Genomic DNA, 18,473 nt, shown 5'->3' with positions numbered 1-18,473 from the left:
GCACACAGCCTGGCTAGGCAGCCCACCCCACACATGTGCCCCTATAGCAGGGATATGCAATTAGCGGACCTCCAGCTGTTGCAAAACTCCAAGTCCCATCATGCCTTTGCCTCTGGGTGTCATGCTTGTGGGTGTCAGAGTCTTGCTATGCCTCATGGGACTTGTAGTTCTGCAACAGCTGGAGGTCCGCTAATTGCATATCCCTGCCCTATAGGAAGCCACCATAGGAAGGAATCTAGAAGAACAGGTTCGGGGCTGCTCTGTATAATATTCTTGCACAAAGTAGGTAAATATAATCTGTTCTTTATTTTTTTAAAAAGTGAGCTCTTACAATCACTTTAATCTCCACAACACACTTAAAACGCCACTATTGCCACAGATCTGTTCACAGAATGCAGAACTTGTACAGATGTCGCAGAAATGTTATTTTATGTATGGTTATACAATAGACACAGCTAAAAAATGAATACTCTTTGTCATGTTTTTGTGCTAAATATGTAATATTTGTGATGGGATTTCCTGTACATATTAAAACATAAATGTTTTTAAACAGTACACAATGTAGCACAGTATTTGCTTGCAGACTTTGCTTAGCCATTGAGATAAAAAAGTAAGCAGCCAGGTGACAGGCATGTTATAGAGATGAGGTTAGGGAGGTGTTCTGTAGCCTTGGAGAAGAGAACTGGGAAGTTCCTGATGACGGTGCTTGGGGATTTATGTGCAGCAGAGGCAGAGTTGTTGGCTCACTACAGGGAGTTGAGGGCTTATTGAACTTCTGTCATATCAATAGGTATATTTCCGCACTTGCAGCATTTTTGAGTTAAAACATGGGAAGATGTGGATGTATTTTAGAAAGCACAAGCTTAAGTGTGAGAGTAAACAATAAAACCGTGCTCCGTCAGGTAGCATATATAAATCTTTAATAAATAGGCTTGTATATAAATGTTTGCAAAGGCCCAGTTGTGACGGACACTGTGGCTCTATAGCTAAATCATAATTCCACAGGCTGTAAAGACTGCCTAGCCCTAGGAAGGCCAAAGCCGTTACAATAGTAGGACATCTTCATCTGAGCTCTGATATTCTATTGGCTGTTTTAGTAAGTAGGATGGAAAGGGTGAGATATGCTTTTTGATGCTAAGGTACAGTTACCTTAAGTATAACATGGTTTTTCATTGTAGTACTTTCTATGTTCAAATTATATTTTTGCAGTCTACTTTATTTGTAACATGGGTTTGGTATTTTTCTTGTTGGCCCTGCAGGTCTGAGCAGTGACAGCGGCCTTGGAGGAAGCACAGACGGAAGCAATGACGTCTTAGTATTTGGCTCGGTAGTGGACAGTGTCACAGAGGAAGGTGAATATTTACACTACAGTTATTATTCCTTAGAAAATGTCTTAATCTCCATTTGCAGATTTTTTTCATCAAGAAAAAATGAAAGCAATGTTTTTTTTAAAACCACCATCAATTGCTCTTTTGAAAATATGAGGGAAAACCCGCTTAAACATGTGGTTTCTCTGCCTTTGGATGCCATATTGGCACATGTTAGGGCAGCAGCATTGAGCACAATAATAATGTTGCCCTTTCTTCAGTTGAAGCCCTGTCTCCTTTGCAAGCAATAGCCCACTTATGCTGCAGTATAACTAAAGATGCTAAATCTAGCTCCGCCACAGTGATTTATATTAGTAGAGGATGCGCCATTCCTACTTCCCTTTTGGTAGTGGCATCATCTAGGTCTGTGGCCCAAATGAATGTCTAAGTGCTCTCTGTATGGTTACACCCCTATCCAAGGCTTTGTTGGATAAAGATGTATGCATGTTATATTGGGATGTGGGTTAATACCAAACCCTGCCTCTCATATGTATTGCTGCTCTCTATATGATGGGATTAATTTGAAGCCACAAAGTATTGGTAGTCTGATTTATTTTTAAGTGTCTAAAAAATTGCCCACACAGACCCTTCATATTATTTCATGCATTTTGCCCAACGAATCAAATTTAAAATCCTAACAACATAGAAAGCTGTCCACAACTTTTCCCTGAGCTATATAACCAATTTCATCTCAAATATCATTGAAACTATCCACTTTGCTTCTCCTAAGACCTTCTGCTCTCTAGCTCCCTCACCATCTCCTTCCATGCTCTTCTCAAAGACTTCTCCAGAGCCTTTCCCATTCTCTAGAATTCTATACCCCAATCTGTCCAGATATCTTCTACTTTGTCTGCCTTTAGGTGATCCCTGAAAACTCATCTCTTCAGGGAAACCTATCCCACCAGTATCTAAAAGACTGAATTTTTACTTTCTTCATCAACTCATCTCCAGACTATTTATTTTTGTATCGCATGCCCACCCCCCCACCTTTTAGATTGTAAGCCTTCACAAGCAGGGTCTTCTAACCCTATTCTATTGACTTGTGCACAGACTGTCGGCGCTATATAAAACCTTTATAAGAACAATTTAATTTCATGTCCTTAAGCGGAAGAAGGAAAGGGGAGATCCCAGATGCTGTGGAGGCAGATTTTATTTTGGACATATAAGGCTGAGTAGGGTTTGGTTGCCTGAGAACCTGAGCTACATTCTGTTTTCAATATTTTTCATGAGTGAAAACTTTTCTTTCTCTATAAATTCAGAGTGTGAGGTCTCAGAAGATTCTAGCGGAGAAGGAGAGACTGAACAAGACCCGTCAGATCCAGAAGACCTGAGGGAATTGCACCCTGGCTTGCTGATGTACAAGGCATCCCGGGCCAGGAACCTACCTGTCATGGCTGAAGCGCTTGCCAATGGGGCTAATGTCAACTGGGTGAATGATGAGGACGAGAGCAAGACCCCTTTAATTCAGGCTGTGATGGGAGTAAGCATTAATGCCATATCTCCAGTGCAAAGACATTACTACATGTCATTGGTTCTATAGTAAATTATCATTATTTTAGCTCTCCGGCCTCCATCTTTAAGGCAGTCTTCTCAATACTGTAAAACTTAGAGCAAACAAATTGGTTTTTATTAGAAGTCTAGAAGACCTATAAGAAAATATAACATAAGTGTCCAATAAACCACACAACAAATCAGTGATGTGTGTATAATGGTAATAAATAATGTCCAAATGTGATTAAAGATATATTCCAATTCTGTAATGCACTTCAATCCACTCTTGGTGATGTAAAGCAGTGTTGTGCACTTCCACCTGTTTTACATCACCAGCAGTGGATTGAAGTGCATTACAGAAGTGGAATATATCTTTAAAGTGGTTGTAAAGGCACAAGGTTTTTTACTTTCATGCATTCTATGCATGAAGGTAATAAAACCTTCTGTGTGCAGCAGCCCCCACCAATTCTTACCTGAGCTCCCTGTTGATCCAGCGATGTCCAGGAGAACCTTGCCTCTCTGGGGACTCGCACTTCCGATTGGCTTTTGGAAACAGTGGGAACCATTGGCTCCTGCAGTCACTTACTGCCAGTGAGCCAATTTAGGAGACGGAGGGGGCAGGGCCGAGCCGCAGCTCCGTGTGTGAATGGACACACAGAGCAGCGACTCAGCTCGGGGGGCCCTATAGCAAGCTGCTTGCTGTGGAGCCCCCAGCAGGAGGAAAGGGCCAAGAGTGCCGATGTGGGACGTGAGACAAGGAGGATCCTGGCTGCTCTGTGCAAAACCACTGCATAGAGCAGGTAGGTACAGTGCCTTGACAAAATATTCGTACCTCTTGAAATTTTCCACATTTTGTCATGTTACAACCAAAAACACAAATGTATTTTTTTGGGAATTTTATAGACCAACACAAAGTGGCACATAATTGGGAAGTGGAATGAAAATGATAAATGGTTTTCAACATTTTTTACAAATATCTAGAAAATGTGGCGTGCATTTATATTTAGCCCCCCGAGTCAGTACTTTGTAGAACCCCCTTTAGCTACAATTACAGCTGCAAATCTTTTTGGGGATGTCTCTACCAGCTTTGCACATATAGAGAGTGACATTTTTGCCCATTCCTCTTTGCAAAATAGCTCACGTTCTGTCAGATTGAATGGGAAGAACGTCTGTGAACAGCAATTTTCAAGTCTTGCCACAGACTCTCAATTGGATTTAGGTCTGGACCTTGACTGGGCCATTCTAACACATGAATATGCTTTGATCTAAACTACTCCATTGTAGCTCTGGCTGTATGTTTAGGGTCGTTATCCTTGCTGGAAGGTGAACCTCCGCCCCAGTCTCAAGTCTTTTGCAGACTAACAGGTTTTCTTCTAAGATTGCCCTGTATTTGGCTCCATCCGTCTTCCCATTAAATCTGACCAGCTTCCCTGATCCTGCTGAAGAAAAGCATCCCCATAACATAATGCTGCCACCCCCATGTTTCACGGTGGGGATGATGTGTTCAGGGTGATGTGCAGTGTTCGTTTTCTGCCATACATCGCGTTTTGCTTTTAGGCTAAAAAGTTCAATTTGCATCTTCTTCCACGTGTTTGCTGTGTCCTCCATATAGCTTCTTGCAAAACTGCAAACGGGACTTCTTGGCTTTCTTTCAACAATGGCTTTCTTCTTGCCACTCTTCCATAAAGGCCAGATTTGTGGAGAGCACGACTAATAGTTGTCCTGTGGACAGATTCTCCCACCTGAGCTGTGGATCTCTGCAGCTCCTCCAGAGTTACCATGGACCTCTTGGCTGCTTCTCTAAAGAATGCTCTCCTTGCCCGGCCTGTCAGTTTAGGTGGACGGTTATGTCTTGGTAGGTTTGCAGTTGAGCAATACTCTTTCCATTTTCGGCTGATGGATTGAACAGTGCTCTGTGAGATGTTCAAAGCTTGGGATATTTTTTTTATAACCTAACCCTGCTTTAAACTTCTCCACAACTTTATGCCTGACCTGTCTGGTGTGTTCATTAGCCTTCATGATGCTGTTTGTTCACTAAGGTTCTCTAACAAACCTCTGAGGGCTTCACAGAACAGCTGTATTTACACTGAGATTAAATTACACACAGGTGGACTTTATTTGCTAATTAGGCGACTTCTGAAGGCAATTGGTTCCACTAGATTTAAGTTAGGGGTATCAGAGTAAAGGGGGCTCAATACAAATGCACGCAACACTTTTTAGATATTTGTAAAAAAAAATTGAAAACCATTTATCATTTTCCTTCCACTTCACAATGATGTGCCCCTTTGTGTTGGTCTATCACATAAAATCCCAATAAAATACATTTACATTTTTGGTTGTAACATGACAAAATGTGGAACATTTCAAGGGGTATGAATGCTTTTTCAAGGCACTGTAAGTATAACATGTTTGTTATTATATTTTAAATAAAATACAAGACCTTAATATTGTTTTATCCCCTTCCCGCCGACCGTTCGCAGATATGCGTACTCGGCTTTCCGGGGTTATACCGGGATGATGCCCGCAGCTGCAGGCATCATCCCGGTACCGTTGTTTACAGCGGGCGATCGGCTACCCGTGTATAACAACCGATGCGGCTAAAAGCCGCTCGGTTGTTATACCGGAGGAGCGGGAGGGGACAACCCCCCCTCCCGCCACCTCCCGCCGCTGTTACCGGGCCACCCGTGCGATCGGGAGGCCCGGTGTCCAATCGGGTACCTTCGGTGGCTGGGGGCGGGCTGGAACGAAGCTGTGAGCGGCTTCGTTCCAGCCTTCTTGTTGTAAACGCGGAAGCGACATCATGACGTCACTTCCCGTTTACTCGGCTGCCAATGGCGCCGAATTTAAAAAAGTACATAGTATTCAGAATCGCTGTTTTCGGCGATCTGAATACTTTGAAGTGTAAAGGAGGGATGGGGGGTCTTTTAGACCCCCCATCCCTCCATAAAGAGTACCTGTCACCACCTATTACTGTCACAAGGGATGTTTACATTCCTTGTGACAGCAATAAAAGTAAAAAAAAAAAATTTTTTTTTAAAACACAATTTATAAAGTAAAAAAATAAATAAAATAAAAAAAAAAATAAATAAATAATTTTTAAAGTGCCCCTGTCCCCGCGAGCTCACGCAGCGAAGAAAACACATACGGAAGTCGCGCCCGCATATATAGACGGTGTTCAAACCACACATGTGAGGTATCGCCGCGATCGTCAGAGCGAGAGCAATAATTCTAGCCCTAGACCTCCTCTGTAACTCAAACCTGGTAACTGTACAAAAATTTTAAAGCGTCGCCTATGGAAATTCATAGGTACCGTAGTTTGTCGCCATTCCACGAGTGCGTGCAATTATAAAGGGTGACATGTTTGGTATCTATTTATTCGGCGTAACATCATCTTTCACATTATACAAAAAAATTGGGGTAACTTTACTGTTTGGATTTTTTAAAATTCATGAAAGTGTCCCTTTTCCAAAAATTTGCGTTTAAAACACCGCTGCACAAATACCATGTGATAAAAAATATTGTAACAATCGCCATTTTATTCTCTAGATTCTCTGCTAAAAAAATATATGTAATGTTTGGGAACTCTAAGTAATTTTCTAGCAAAAAATACGGATTTTAACTTGTAAACACCAAATTTCAAAAATAGGCTTAGTCATGAAAGGGTTATACACATTTGGATATTCTTTATCACCATTATACACGCATCACTGATTTGTTTTGTGGATTATTGGACACTTATTTTATTTCATTTTTGCTATATTGTTTTATTTACTTATTTTTTGAAGGGTGGATTTTGAATATGGCAATTGCATGTTAATACATTTATAGGCTGCGCAACTCCATTTACACGTATCTACTATTACACTGTGGGAACACATAAGGTGTTGCAGCAACTGTTTAATAATTTTTTACACTTTTGTGATTGGTTGGAACAAGAATTTTATTTACAAAATTTGTGTCAGCAGGTAGCGCAGGGGTCACCATCTATTTATTTTCATAGTCCAGGAGACTTGCGTTCCGGACCTTCGTCCCTGAATGCATAGGGCACTAAATGCAGGTGCCACTCAGTACAGCATTTCTATATCTAATGCCGCGTACACACGATCGGACATTCCAACAACAAAACCATGGATTTATTTCCGACGGATGTTGGCTCAAACTTGTCTTGCATACAAACGGTCACACAAATGTTGTCGGAAATTCTGAACATCAAGAACGCGGTGATGTACAACACGTACGACGAGCCAAGAAAAATGAAGTTCAGTAGCCAGTGAGGCTCATCTGCTTGATTCCGAGCATGCGTGGAATTTTGTGCGTCTGAATTGTCTACACGCGCTCGGAATTTCCGACGACAGATTTTATTGTTGGAAAATTTGAGATCCAGCTCTCAAATTTTTGTTGTCGGAAATTCCGACAGAAAATGTCCAATGGAGCCTACACACGGTCAGAATTTCCAACAACAAGAACATTTGTTGTCGGAAATTCTGACCGTGTGTACACGGAATTAGGGGCCACGGAAAGTTACCAATCAAGAGCTACTCCTTTTTCACAGTGTTCCCAATTGTTAGGGTGTTTTTTTATGTGGGAATGAAAAGGTCAGTTTGATACAATTTTGGGACTTGAAAACAGAATCTCATACAGCCGTACCAAATTAATATGATTTCTAACAATCAGAGGACCCAGAAATGTTAACGGGAGACGTTTGTGGCCCTCAGATACAGGCTGCATGCCTAGGATTTGATATATATTAAAAACAAACTATATAGACCTTATAACCCAACCACACTTCCTACAATGTTTAAACCCCACTCCTGATCTTTTTAAAGAAAATCTGTCATATAGTGCATTCAGGGCAAAGTGACAGCACATCCTCCAACCCACTTATGCTTTATACCCTAAACCTTCGCTGTGTTCCTCTGCTTCTCTGTCAGAGCTCTCGCAAATACCCACTGCTTCCAGGTATGGGGAAGCATACAGTGCTTGGATCTGTACAGCTAGGCCCAAACACTGTCACACAAGGGTGCCATCGTCAACCCTGTATAAACTCTGACATCATCCTACACAGAGCCTAAACAGGTTTGACTCCTGGAGGAACAGAGCGAATTACAATATGGCTAGGCTGTGAGGGTGGTCAGTTGTGATATGTACTATAGTTCTAGGAAGCAGATTGGAAAAATGCTGCAATTTAAATCTGCATATATAAATATAATTGTTAAGAAAATATTGTTTTTCTTTTATAGTAAAACTTAGTAAATCTCTAAAAAGAGAAAAATGGTGGGAAGCCTTTGCTGGCCTCCTTCAACTCATAAATTTGATTTTCTATACTGTTGTTCTAAATGATTATTTTTAATTTAAGGTGGTTGTAAGCCTCTGACATGAAAAAATTAACAAAGCATATGCTTCTATAGTGTGTATATGCCTCAATCCAAAGCACAGAGTGTGAGTTCTGTATACAGTATCTCACAAAGGTGAGTACACCCCTCACATTTTTGTAAATATTTTCTTATATCTTTTCATGTGACAACACTGAAGAAATGACACTTTACTACAATGTAACGTAGTGAGTGTACAGCTTGTATAACAGTGTAAATTTGCTGCCCCCTCATAACTCAACACAGACATTAATGTGTAAAACGCTGGCAACAAAAGTGAGTACACCCCTAAGTGAAAATGTCCAAATTGGGCCGAAAGTGTCAATATTTTGTGTAGCCACCATTATTTTCCAGCACTGCCTTAACCCTCTTGGGCATGGAGTTCACCTGAGATTCACAGGTTGCCACTGCAGTCCTCTTCCACTCCTCCATGACGACATCACGTAGCTGGTGGATGTTGGAGACCTTGCGCTCCTCCACCTTCCGTTTGAGGATACCCCACAGATGCTCAATAGGGTTTAGGTCTGGAGACATGCTTTGCCAGTCCATCACCTTTACCCTCAGCTTTTTAGCAAGGCAGTGGGTCGTCTTTGAGGTGTGTTTGGGGTCTTTATCATGTTGGAATACTGCTCTGCGGCCCAGTCTCCGAAGGGAAGAGATCATGCTCTGCTTCAATATGTCACAGTACATGTTGGCATTCATGGTTCCCTCAATGAACTGTAGCTCCCCAGTGCCAGCAGCACTCATGCAGCCCCAGACCATGACACTCCCACCACCATGCTTGACTGTAGGCAAGACACAACTGTCTTTGTACTCCTCATCTGGTTGCTGCTACACACGCTTGACACCATCTGAACCAAATACATTTATCTTGGTCTCATCAAACCACAGGTCATGGCTCCAGTAATCCATGTCCTTAGTCTACTTGTCTACTGTCTTCCGCAAACTGCTTGTGGGCTTTCTTGTGCATCATCTTTAGAAGAGGCTTCCTTCTGGGACGACAGCCATGCAGATCAGTGTGATGCAGTGTGCTGTGTATGGTCTGAGCACTGACAGGCTGACCCCCCACCCCTTCAACCTCTGCAGTAATGCTGGCAGCACTCATACATCTATTTTCCAAAGACAATCTCTGGATATGATGCTGAGCACGTACACTCAACTTCTTTGGTTGACCATGGCGAGGCCTGTTCTGAGTGGAACCTGTCCTGTTAAACCGCTGTATGGTCTTGGCCACCGTGCTGCAGCTCAGTTTCAGGGTTTTGGCAATCTTCTTATAGCCTAGGGCCCTAGGCCATCTTTATGTAGAGTAACAATTCTTTTTTTCAGATCCTCAGAGTTCTTTTCCATGAGGTGCCATGTTGAACTTCCAGTGACCAGTATGAGAGAGTGAGAGCGATGACACCAAATTTAACACCTGCTCCCTATTCACACCTGAGACCTTGTAACACCGAGTCACCATGACACCAGGGATGGAAAATGACTAATTGAGTCCAATTTGGACATTTTCACTTAGGGGTTTACTCACTTTGGTTTTGACATCAATGGCTGTGTGTTGAGTTATTCTGAGGGGAGAGCAAATTTACACTGTTATACAAGCTGTACACTCACTACTTTACATTGTAGCAAAGTGTCATTTCTTCAGTGTTGTCACACGAAAGCGTGTGGGGTGTACTCACGTTGGTGAGATACTGTAGTTCCTCTGCTATCCGCATGAGTCATTTCTATAAGGCTGTGCAGACTCCAAAAGATCCAGTGGCATGGGGGAGAGGAGCTCCAGAACAAAGTATGTGATTGACAGCCTCGGCTGTGCATGTTTCTTTATGGTCTTCTGTAGAGGGGTGTGTGTCCATTCCCTCCACTCAGGTCTCAGAGTACACTCATCTCTCCTCTCTGTGCTGTGCAGTATGTGATGTCAGATCCACACTGTTGTCTGCTTAAGCTGAGAAAAGCTGTGTAAGTTCTGAAATTTAAACAGACATAGAGGAGAGATGGCAACAGATTAACAGGTACAACTTATGTAGGAAGACTTGTTTCATATTGTGTATCGCCTGAAGCCAGTCACTTCACTTAGTAAGCATGACAGCCATATAATTAGTATTTTTCAGAAGAAGGAGTCGTAATGGCAGCTTCCATGTTTTTTTTTAAAAAGATGCCTAGATAACCCTTATTTGTGGTACTGTGCTTTACCATGAACTTACTACATGAAATATATTGTATTTGTATATATATTATAGCAATATATATTGTATTTCCTCAGGGATCATTGATAGCCTGTGAGTTTCTGCTACAGAATGCTGCAGATGTGAACCAAACGGATGTTAGAGGGCGAGCACCTATACATCACGCCACGTATCTGGGACATACTGGGTAGGTACTGGGCCTTGGAGCCAGAATGTAGGTCTCACAAATAATTAAATCTGTAAAGATAGCATGTTAACGATTTTTCCTCAGTTCTTAAAACTGAGAGATATACTAATAGATAGACTAGCTGACCTCCTTTTGGGTCATGGGATCAGTGATTTTTTTTTTTTTTTTAAGTAGTTCAGACTTGTCTAGTTATAATATGATAAGGAATAAAGGTGGCCACATACAGCTCCTAATTGTTTGATTGTTTCCACATTTGTATGCCTGCTTGTTAAATTGATATCTTCCTATTAGCTTATTGTGGTCATGTAGAGCTTTGTAGTTGTACAAGTATATAAAATATATGCTGTTGGTGTGTCTGCTCAGCGCTAATGCCTTGATTTGTGTCTGCTTCCTATTCAGTCAGGTGTGTTTGTTCTTAAAACGAGGAGCTAATCAACATGCTGTGGATGAAGACGGACAAGATCCACTTAGTATATCTGTGCAGGCAGCTAATGCGGATATTGTCACTTTGTGAGTTTTCCATTCTAATTTTTTGCCTTTTGTGAATTTTTATGTACAACTAACACACAGACAAAATATGGCCTCATAGACACTGGAGTTAATTAATCATGCGTTGTAATCACCACAGTAACCCTTCAGTTAAAGTTCTAAATGCTAGGCTTTTTTTTTTTAACATTAATGCATTTTCGGCATTAGGGTAAATGTCTCAGTACCTTTCTGTGCCCCACCTGTTCCCAAATACTTACTTAGTCACCGCCACCAGGTCCGTGACGATCTTCCTTGAATTTAGAGGTTGTAGAGGAGGTTAATGAAGGGAGCAGAGTGAATTGCTGTTGCTGTTGTCCGTTAAATTGCTGGTAGGAGGGAGCAGGGGCTAGGTTTGCTGGGGTTTATGTGTGTCTATGGTCCCACGTAGCTCAGGTCCCAAACAGGAGCACACACACACACACAGGATTTGCCTTCAGAACCTGTGAGGTTATGGTGACACCCTCTACAAGAAGAGAGGTGGAAGCAATGTCTCAGGAGAAAACTACAGGAAAGCCATCACAGAGAAAAGTAAGATTAAGATTTTTATTGATAAGCTTGAATAGCTGAAAGGAAACTAGGAAGGTTTAATATAATTTTAGGCAAACATTTACAAAGCATCCTACAGGCTTCAAGCTGTTTTTTTAAGGTGTTAATGCACCCTTCAGCGCCAGTGTAGGAGTGTTGAATATATATCCTAATGGGAGTGCTTGATGTATCTTTAAACAAGTTTTTAGCAATCTTAGGTGGGCTTTTGAGCAAGTGTCAAGCAGTACTGAAAAAAAACCTTCTCTACTGTTGGTAAATTTATTCTCTTGCATTCAGTTTTGGTATGCTTTCAGAAAGAGCAGCAAACCTGCAGGATATAATAGAAGTCTATGTCTAAGCTCAGCAAACCTGCAAGAAAGCTGCAGGTACACTGCACTAGGGGCGTGGGTAAACCGCAGCACATCAGTGTGAAAGTAGCCCTCTACTACTATGCCCAGTGTATTGCTTCACACTTCTTCTTTCCTGCTGCTGGCACCACTCTGGAGACTGCTAGCCGAGATACAAGGTGGAGTGCAGTGTTTATCACTCCGCATTGGAACAGGAGCCAGCACTACAGAAGAGGCATCGGCCTATGCGGCTCTTGCTCCCTACTACAGCTCCAACTTTACAAGTAGTCCCTCTGAACTGCACTCTAATGCTCTGGGATGGCGGGTCAGCAAGCCCAGATAGCGACCTACCAGCCACCATCTACTGGTAAATTGTGATCTACCAGTTGCTGACCCCCGGAATAAAGCATTCAGGTATTTGATCTTTTCATTAGCATTGGGTATATGTATGCTTGTTAAATAGATATCTAGATGAGTTTATAAATGTGAAATGAAGCATAGAAAAATCATATGGTCACCATGCACCAGCTATGACCTAGAAGTGTCCCCTAACACTATATTATTCTTCCTTTCCTGACATGTACCACCAGTGGTATTCTTACACACTTTAAGACAAGATATTCTCTTTTTTCACTACTGTGCCACATAAGAATTGTTTTATTTTTTGTTTTAAAGTCTTCAGTGGTCAGAACACAAGCTCATTAGAACCTCTATTCCTGCAGGCTGCGACTTGCTCGGATGAACGAGGAGATGAGAGAAGCAGAAGGACCATTCGGACAACCAGGTCAATATCCCAGCAACAGTCCTACAGAGCAGCAGTACAGGAAGTGCATCCAGGAATTCATCTGCCTTAATATAGATGAGTGTTAGACAAAGCCCCACAAGGGGGCGCAGTTGATCCCTACTTTTGAACTTTTTTCATCACTAGCTGCTCTTGGCATTTTTTTTTTTTTTTTTTTTTTTTTTTTATGAAAAACCTGCATGGGGAAAATCTTCTGGCACCAAGGGTGGGGAAAAATAAACTTGTGGACCAGGGGCACAATAAAACCAAAATTTTTGGAAGGGTCTGGACCAAAACTATTTTTCTTTTTTTCCCTTTTAGCCCTTATTACTGCCGAGAGCAAAATGCAAGATGGTGATGTGTAATTTATGTACTGTTCAGCACTTTTACAAACTGTGATTCTTTTAGGATTTAATGTGTTGAGATCAGAGCAGACTACGAGTCAGCAAGTTAAGCCTTGGCTCTTCTGCCTCTATAGTGCCTGACTGTATATTTATTTAGTGGTAAATCTGAAGTGACCCAGCTGAGCCAGTGAAAGGTACTTATACATATAGGGACTTATATCCGATTCCTAGCTTATCTTAGGGTTTTTGTCTTAATGAAATAAAGTTTGGTCTGCCCAAAATAGATATTGTAGTCAGCAGTTTTAGTCACTTGCTGGCTTCGCAATTTCTCTTGCGGAGTCTGAGGGAGGATATTTTCATTTGAGTTTTCAAATCCACGTACCTGATGCAGCTATTCTGGGGATGGGTGACTTCTGACCAAACTTGCTGAAGTTGATGTGAGATATGCGCACTATATGATCAAAAGTTTGTGGGCATCTGACCATCATGCCTATAAGAAATTGTTGGGCATCCTATTCCAAAACCATGGCTTTAATATGGCATTGCTCCCCATTTTTGCGGGAATACCAGCCTCCACTCTTCTGGGAAGATTTTTCACAAGATTTTGGAGTGTATTTGTGAGAATTTGTGCCCGTTCAGCCAAAAGAGCATTTGTGAAGTCAGGAACCGATGTTGGATTACAAGACCTTTCACAAAAGTTCCACCACACTAAACACATCATACCATGTCTTTATGGAATTGGCTTGCTGGAACAGAAAAGGGCCTCATCAAACTGTTGCCAAAAAGTTGAAAATGCACAATTTTCTAAAATGTCTTTTAATGATATAGCATGAACAGTACCCTTCTCTGGAAACACCTGAAATCAGGAATTTGGTGGGGTTTACACAAACTTTTGGCCAAATAGTGTGAGGAGCAGTAAGTGATAGAACCTGCCAGTGTTTACCTATGACTGAACAATCAATTTTAGACATGCTGCCCCTTTAAGGGGGTTTGTCCTGCTGTAGAAAGTTTGGATGAAATGTTTACCAGCTGATGTGTAGAGCTCAGCATTGTAGAGTGATGGGGTGTCAGTTGCTTTGCTATAATGCTATATGGATGAGGTTGGGGTATCTGTAGAAACCCATAGATCCAGCACTTTTGGTATTTTCTGGTTTTCCTGGTGCTTATTTGTAGAGTACATACACATGCAAACTTTGGGATTGTGTCAAAGGCGGTAATTTGTCATCAGATGACAACGTTTTTGAAATCATTCGGAATTCATTGATGGGTGCGGTTGACCTCCTTCTTACCTGCATTTCACCTGCTTTAATCAGGTTTTGCATTCCCATAGACTTGTACAGTGATTCAAATCCCTCCCACAATAAATCATCGTGTTTTGAAATCACAAATGCATCTAAACAGTAAATGACAAAGTATAACGGTCAACTTGTAAAGAACAGAAAATAGAAAATAAAGGGTACATGATTAATCATGTATGTATACCCCATTGCCTGTGAATACCTTCATCCCAGGAACATTATCTTCCCCTGCCAATTATAAAACTATCCATAACAAGGTCAACAGGCGCTAGGCCTGGTGTGTCCAACCAGGGAGCCCATTATTTATCAAATTTACCGAAGCTACCCCTATGTTGAAAGATGTGTTTTCCTATTTGGAGGGCATCTCCCATTTGGGCTATCCATTCCTTTAGAGTGGGGGGGTCAGTAGATGTCCAATGCCGAAGTATTAACTTACGAGCCTGGAACAATGCCCTAGTTTATGGCCTTTTTGGGAACATCATCCACCGGGAGGTCACACAGAATCCCCAATAGGCATTGTTTTGGTTCCTCTGGTACATGTACCTGGAACACCTGGTTAATGATAGCGATAACCCCCTTCCAAAATCGGTGCAGCTTTGGGCAGCGCCACATAAGATGGATCAGATCCCCCCGGTCTTTGCTGCATCTAGTACACATAGGATTTTCCCTTATGCTCATGTGGAACATCCTCGCTGGTGCGTAGTGAACCCACAGGAGCAGATACAACTGCAAAAGGGGTTGAGCCACATAGAGTGAGCATTGTTTGACCACTAAGAGAGCCTCTTCCCACTGCTCCTGCTCAAATGCTCCTTTCCCACGTTCTTCTCCCACTTAGATATCTCACTAAAAGGATGGTCCCGTAGGAAACTGTTCAACAGCATAGAGTAACATTATGAGATTAATCCTTTATAGGTGTCCACCTCATACATGTACCGGTAATTGAATATCAGAGAGGGTGATTGTATCCATGAATCAGGCCCTCGTGCTTTTATTGTATGATGAATTTGCATATAGTAGAATAGTATCGAGTCAGGGAGTCGAAACCGCTCTCGTAAGTCCGCAAAGGAGCCCAGCCTCCCATGAGCGAAAACGTGGCGCAGATGAGTAACCACAAAGAGTGTCCATCTTGCACCATACTTTAGCCTAACCAGCTCTGGGTAGTAGGCATTACTCCAGATAGGGGTGAACCCTGTGATCTGTTGCAATTGTCTAACCTTGTTCCAGGTTTTTTGCATTCGGGCATATGTAGGATACAACATGTTTGATTTACAGAAGTCTAGCCCCTCTAATCCGCATTTAATCCTCTCTACACCCACTGTATGAATAAGTAGTCTAGTGGAAGGGTCCCCGTCTCTCTTATTTATTCCATTGGTGGAACACATGGAGCACGCTATATGCTGCATTTGGGAAGCCAAATAATAGAGCTAGGGATTGGGGAGAGCCAGTCCCCCAGCATCTTTGGGTCTCTGAAATTGCTCCAAATTCACCCTTGGGTTTTTTGACTGCCAAAGAAGGGACCTAAAGATGGTATTTATAATACAGAACATTTTTAGGGGGTTGACCACTGGGGAATTCTGGAGGACATATAACAGTTGGGGCATTAGAATCATCCTAATAAGGTTGGTCCAACCAACCAAAGACATTTTAAGTTGTGACCATACCTTCACCCTATCCCGAAACCTGGAGAGTAGGGGCGTTAAGTTGAGGCTTATATATTCTAATGGGCGTGGAGTCACCTGAATACCCAGGTATTATAATATTGGCCTTAACTAGAGTGGGAGAGTCTGGCGCCACATCTAGAAGCATCAGGGAGGACTTAGACCAATTTATAATCAAGCCTGAGTATGTGCCGAACCCGGTGATTACTGCCATTACCTCTTTAATAGAGGATGTAATGTCACCCAACATTAGCATGGTGTCATCCGTGTATAACATTAGTTTCTCTTGTAGGCTCCCATACTGAAACCCGCATGTATTATTATCAGATCGAATAAGAGCCGCCATGGGCTCAATGGCAAGGGCAAATAGAAGTGGAGACAGGGGGCAGCCCTGCCTTGTTCCCCTATTTAAATCAAAACTAGGGGAGATCTTACCCGCCTCTCTAATGACTGCCTTTGGAGCCTGGTAAAGTAATTGTACCCATGAGATGAAGCCTTCTCCAAAGCCAAATTTGCGCATTACTGCCCACACGTATGTCCACTCAATGCTATCAAAAGCTTTATGGGTGGAAAACCTCTTGTCATCTAGCTGTGGCTAGCTCCTGGGCTCCTATTATAAGGATAGCTTAATAAACCTAGACTATCTACAGGCTCACTTTAAGATTTTCAATTGACTTTATATTATATCCATTTCCTGTGAACACCGGCCCTTATGTTGGTCATACACTTGACAGTTTTGTGGCCTTTAGCCATTTGCAATTGGCATTGAGGTGATGATGGATTTTGATCAAATTTTCAATCACATGGTCACTAGAGACTAGCAAATATATATGGCTGAAAGTTAAATGAATGCATCAAAATGGCCTAGTATGTGGCCAGTATTACATTGTGTAGGAGCAATTGTAAAGTAACTGTTGTTCTGTCCATAGATCTGACATGATTGTCATCTGATCTGACCGATATCAGTCAAATCGGAAAGTAATCATGTACAGTATTTCCAGATCACTCTTGACCTGTGCATACACAGATACATGGGGTAAGAGCCAGTCAGCATGGAATGGATATCAATGACCAATCATTATTGTTACCCAAGATTGAGAGTATAAATGGAGTATAAAAAAATACAAGGTTTTGGTTGTCACTCCTGGTGGGATCAGGTCTGTTCCTTGATGGATGCTTGTTCATTGTTTTAGGCATTTGATTAGCTATCATTGTTCTTGTTTTCATGTTGGCCCTAGACATTAGATGTCATTAGATGACCGCTTTCATCTAGGTTGGATAGCTACTACCTTATGTTTTTATACCTCTACCACCAACTTTTGAAAACCTTGTCAGTTTGCTGCTGTTCCCCTTGAGGTGTGTTGATACCAAGTGGTGGTGTCTCTTGCAGTTCCTTTTGCCTCCATAAGGTAAATATGGGCACTTAAAAAGGAAACAGAAAAATAGTAATTTCTTGTAAAACCACTTAGATTTTGTGTTCTGGGTACCCATTTATAGGGAAATATAGTGTATCTGTAGGTGGCAAGATCAACAGTAATAGATGTCGTCATGTAACAATGACCTACCTTAACCAACAATCCTCATTGGTATCTAGTTGCTTATGGGATCAAAGACCATCTTTGCCCACTATCAGCTGATTTTGGTGAAAAATGCCATTACTGGCCACATAATCACCTAGCAATCATTTGATGTGTTCGTTTTCTTTTGAATTTTGTACATAGGGTTTTTTCTGTGCATCTGTGTCATGTTGACCTGATCTAATTCTGTAATGAATAGATGTCACCTTGTGTATTGTCACCCACCTTAAAAATACACTGCAGTGTCTTCTCTCTTGCACATGCTAAGTCTATGGCATTGCAGCTAAATATACTTTATGTTAAAGAATAGGATACCTTCTGAGTCAGAGACTGGTCATTGCCGGCACAGTAATTTTTGAAACTGCTACACACCAATGTACACTGATGTTTGTATGTTCTGAATAGGGTTTGGTGAGCTCTTTATGGAATACCAGCTCAGCTCCCTTCACAAGGTGATTGCTATAACAGTATGCAGTTTAGCAAACCTTTTACTGTAGTCTCTCTCATCCTTGCTCTGTTTTCTTTTTCATTTACCCACTAGAGACCTAAAGGGGAGCTATTATTCTTCAATTGAGTTTCAATTGCGAGCTCTGTGCTCTCACTCTTGTGGCATGTGACTGTACGACTCTCTTGCTGTGTGTCTTTCCTTCGCTCCTTCTTGGGGCCGTGTGATTGGAAAATCTGAAGAAAGAACTCTTTCTGTCACTCACCTCAGTCAGTATGGGAGAAGGAAATGGGCAGTTCAGTTGTTGGCAACAAGAGCAGTTTCTTATCAGACACTTTCATTCATGAGGGCCTTTGTGTTTTAGTAGTGTAAA

General features: G+C 41.8%; 1 protein-coding gene across 1 annotated transcript in view; it reads left to right on the top strand.

The window, feature by feature from the left end:
- The window catches only part of ACAP3 (ArfGAP with coiled-coil, ankyrin repeat and PH domains 3), a 308,172-nt gene that overhangs the window by 275,563 nt on the left and 14,136 nt on the right, over nt 1–18,473 (top strand). The window contains exons 21-25 of the mRNA XM_073602935.1: nt 1,260–1,352; nt 2,627–2,847; nt 10,488–10,597; nt 10,997–11,107; nt 12,720–12,781. Of these exons, the coding sequence (XP_073459036.1) occupies nt 1,260–1,352; nt 2,627–2,847; nt 10,488–10,597; nt 10,997–11,107; nt 12,720–12,781 (597 nt within the window). The remainder of the gene's footprint in view (nt 1–1,259; nt 1,353–2,626; nt 2,848–10,487; nt 10,598–10,996; nt 11,108–12,719; nt 12,782–18,473) is intronic.

Source organism: Aquarana catesbeiana, linkage group LG10 (genome assembly GCF_042186555.1).
Source record: "Aquarana catesbeiana isolate 2022-GZ linkage group LG10, ASM4218655v1, whole genome shotgun sequence".
NCBI lineage: Eukaryota > Metazoa > Chordata > Amphibia > Anura > Ranidae > Aquarana > Aquarana catesbeiana.
The sequence above is the reverse complement of the archived record's forward strand: the minus strand, read 5'-3'. Positions and strand labels throughout refer to the sequence as shown.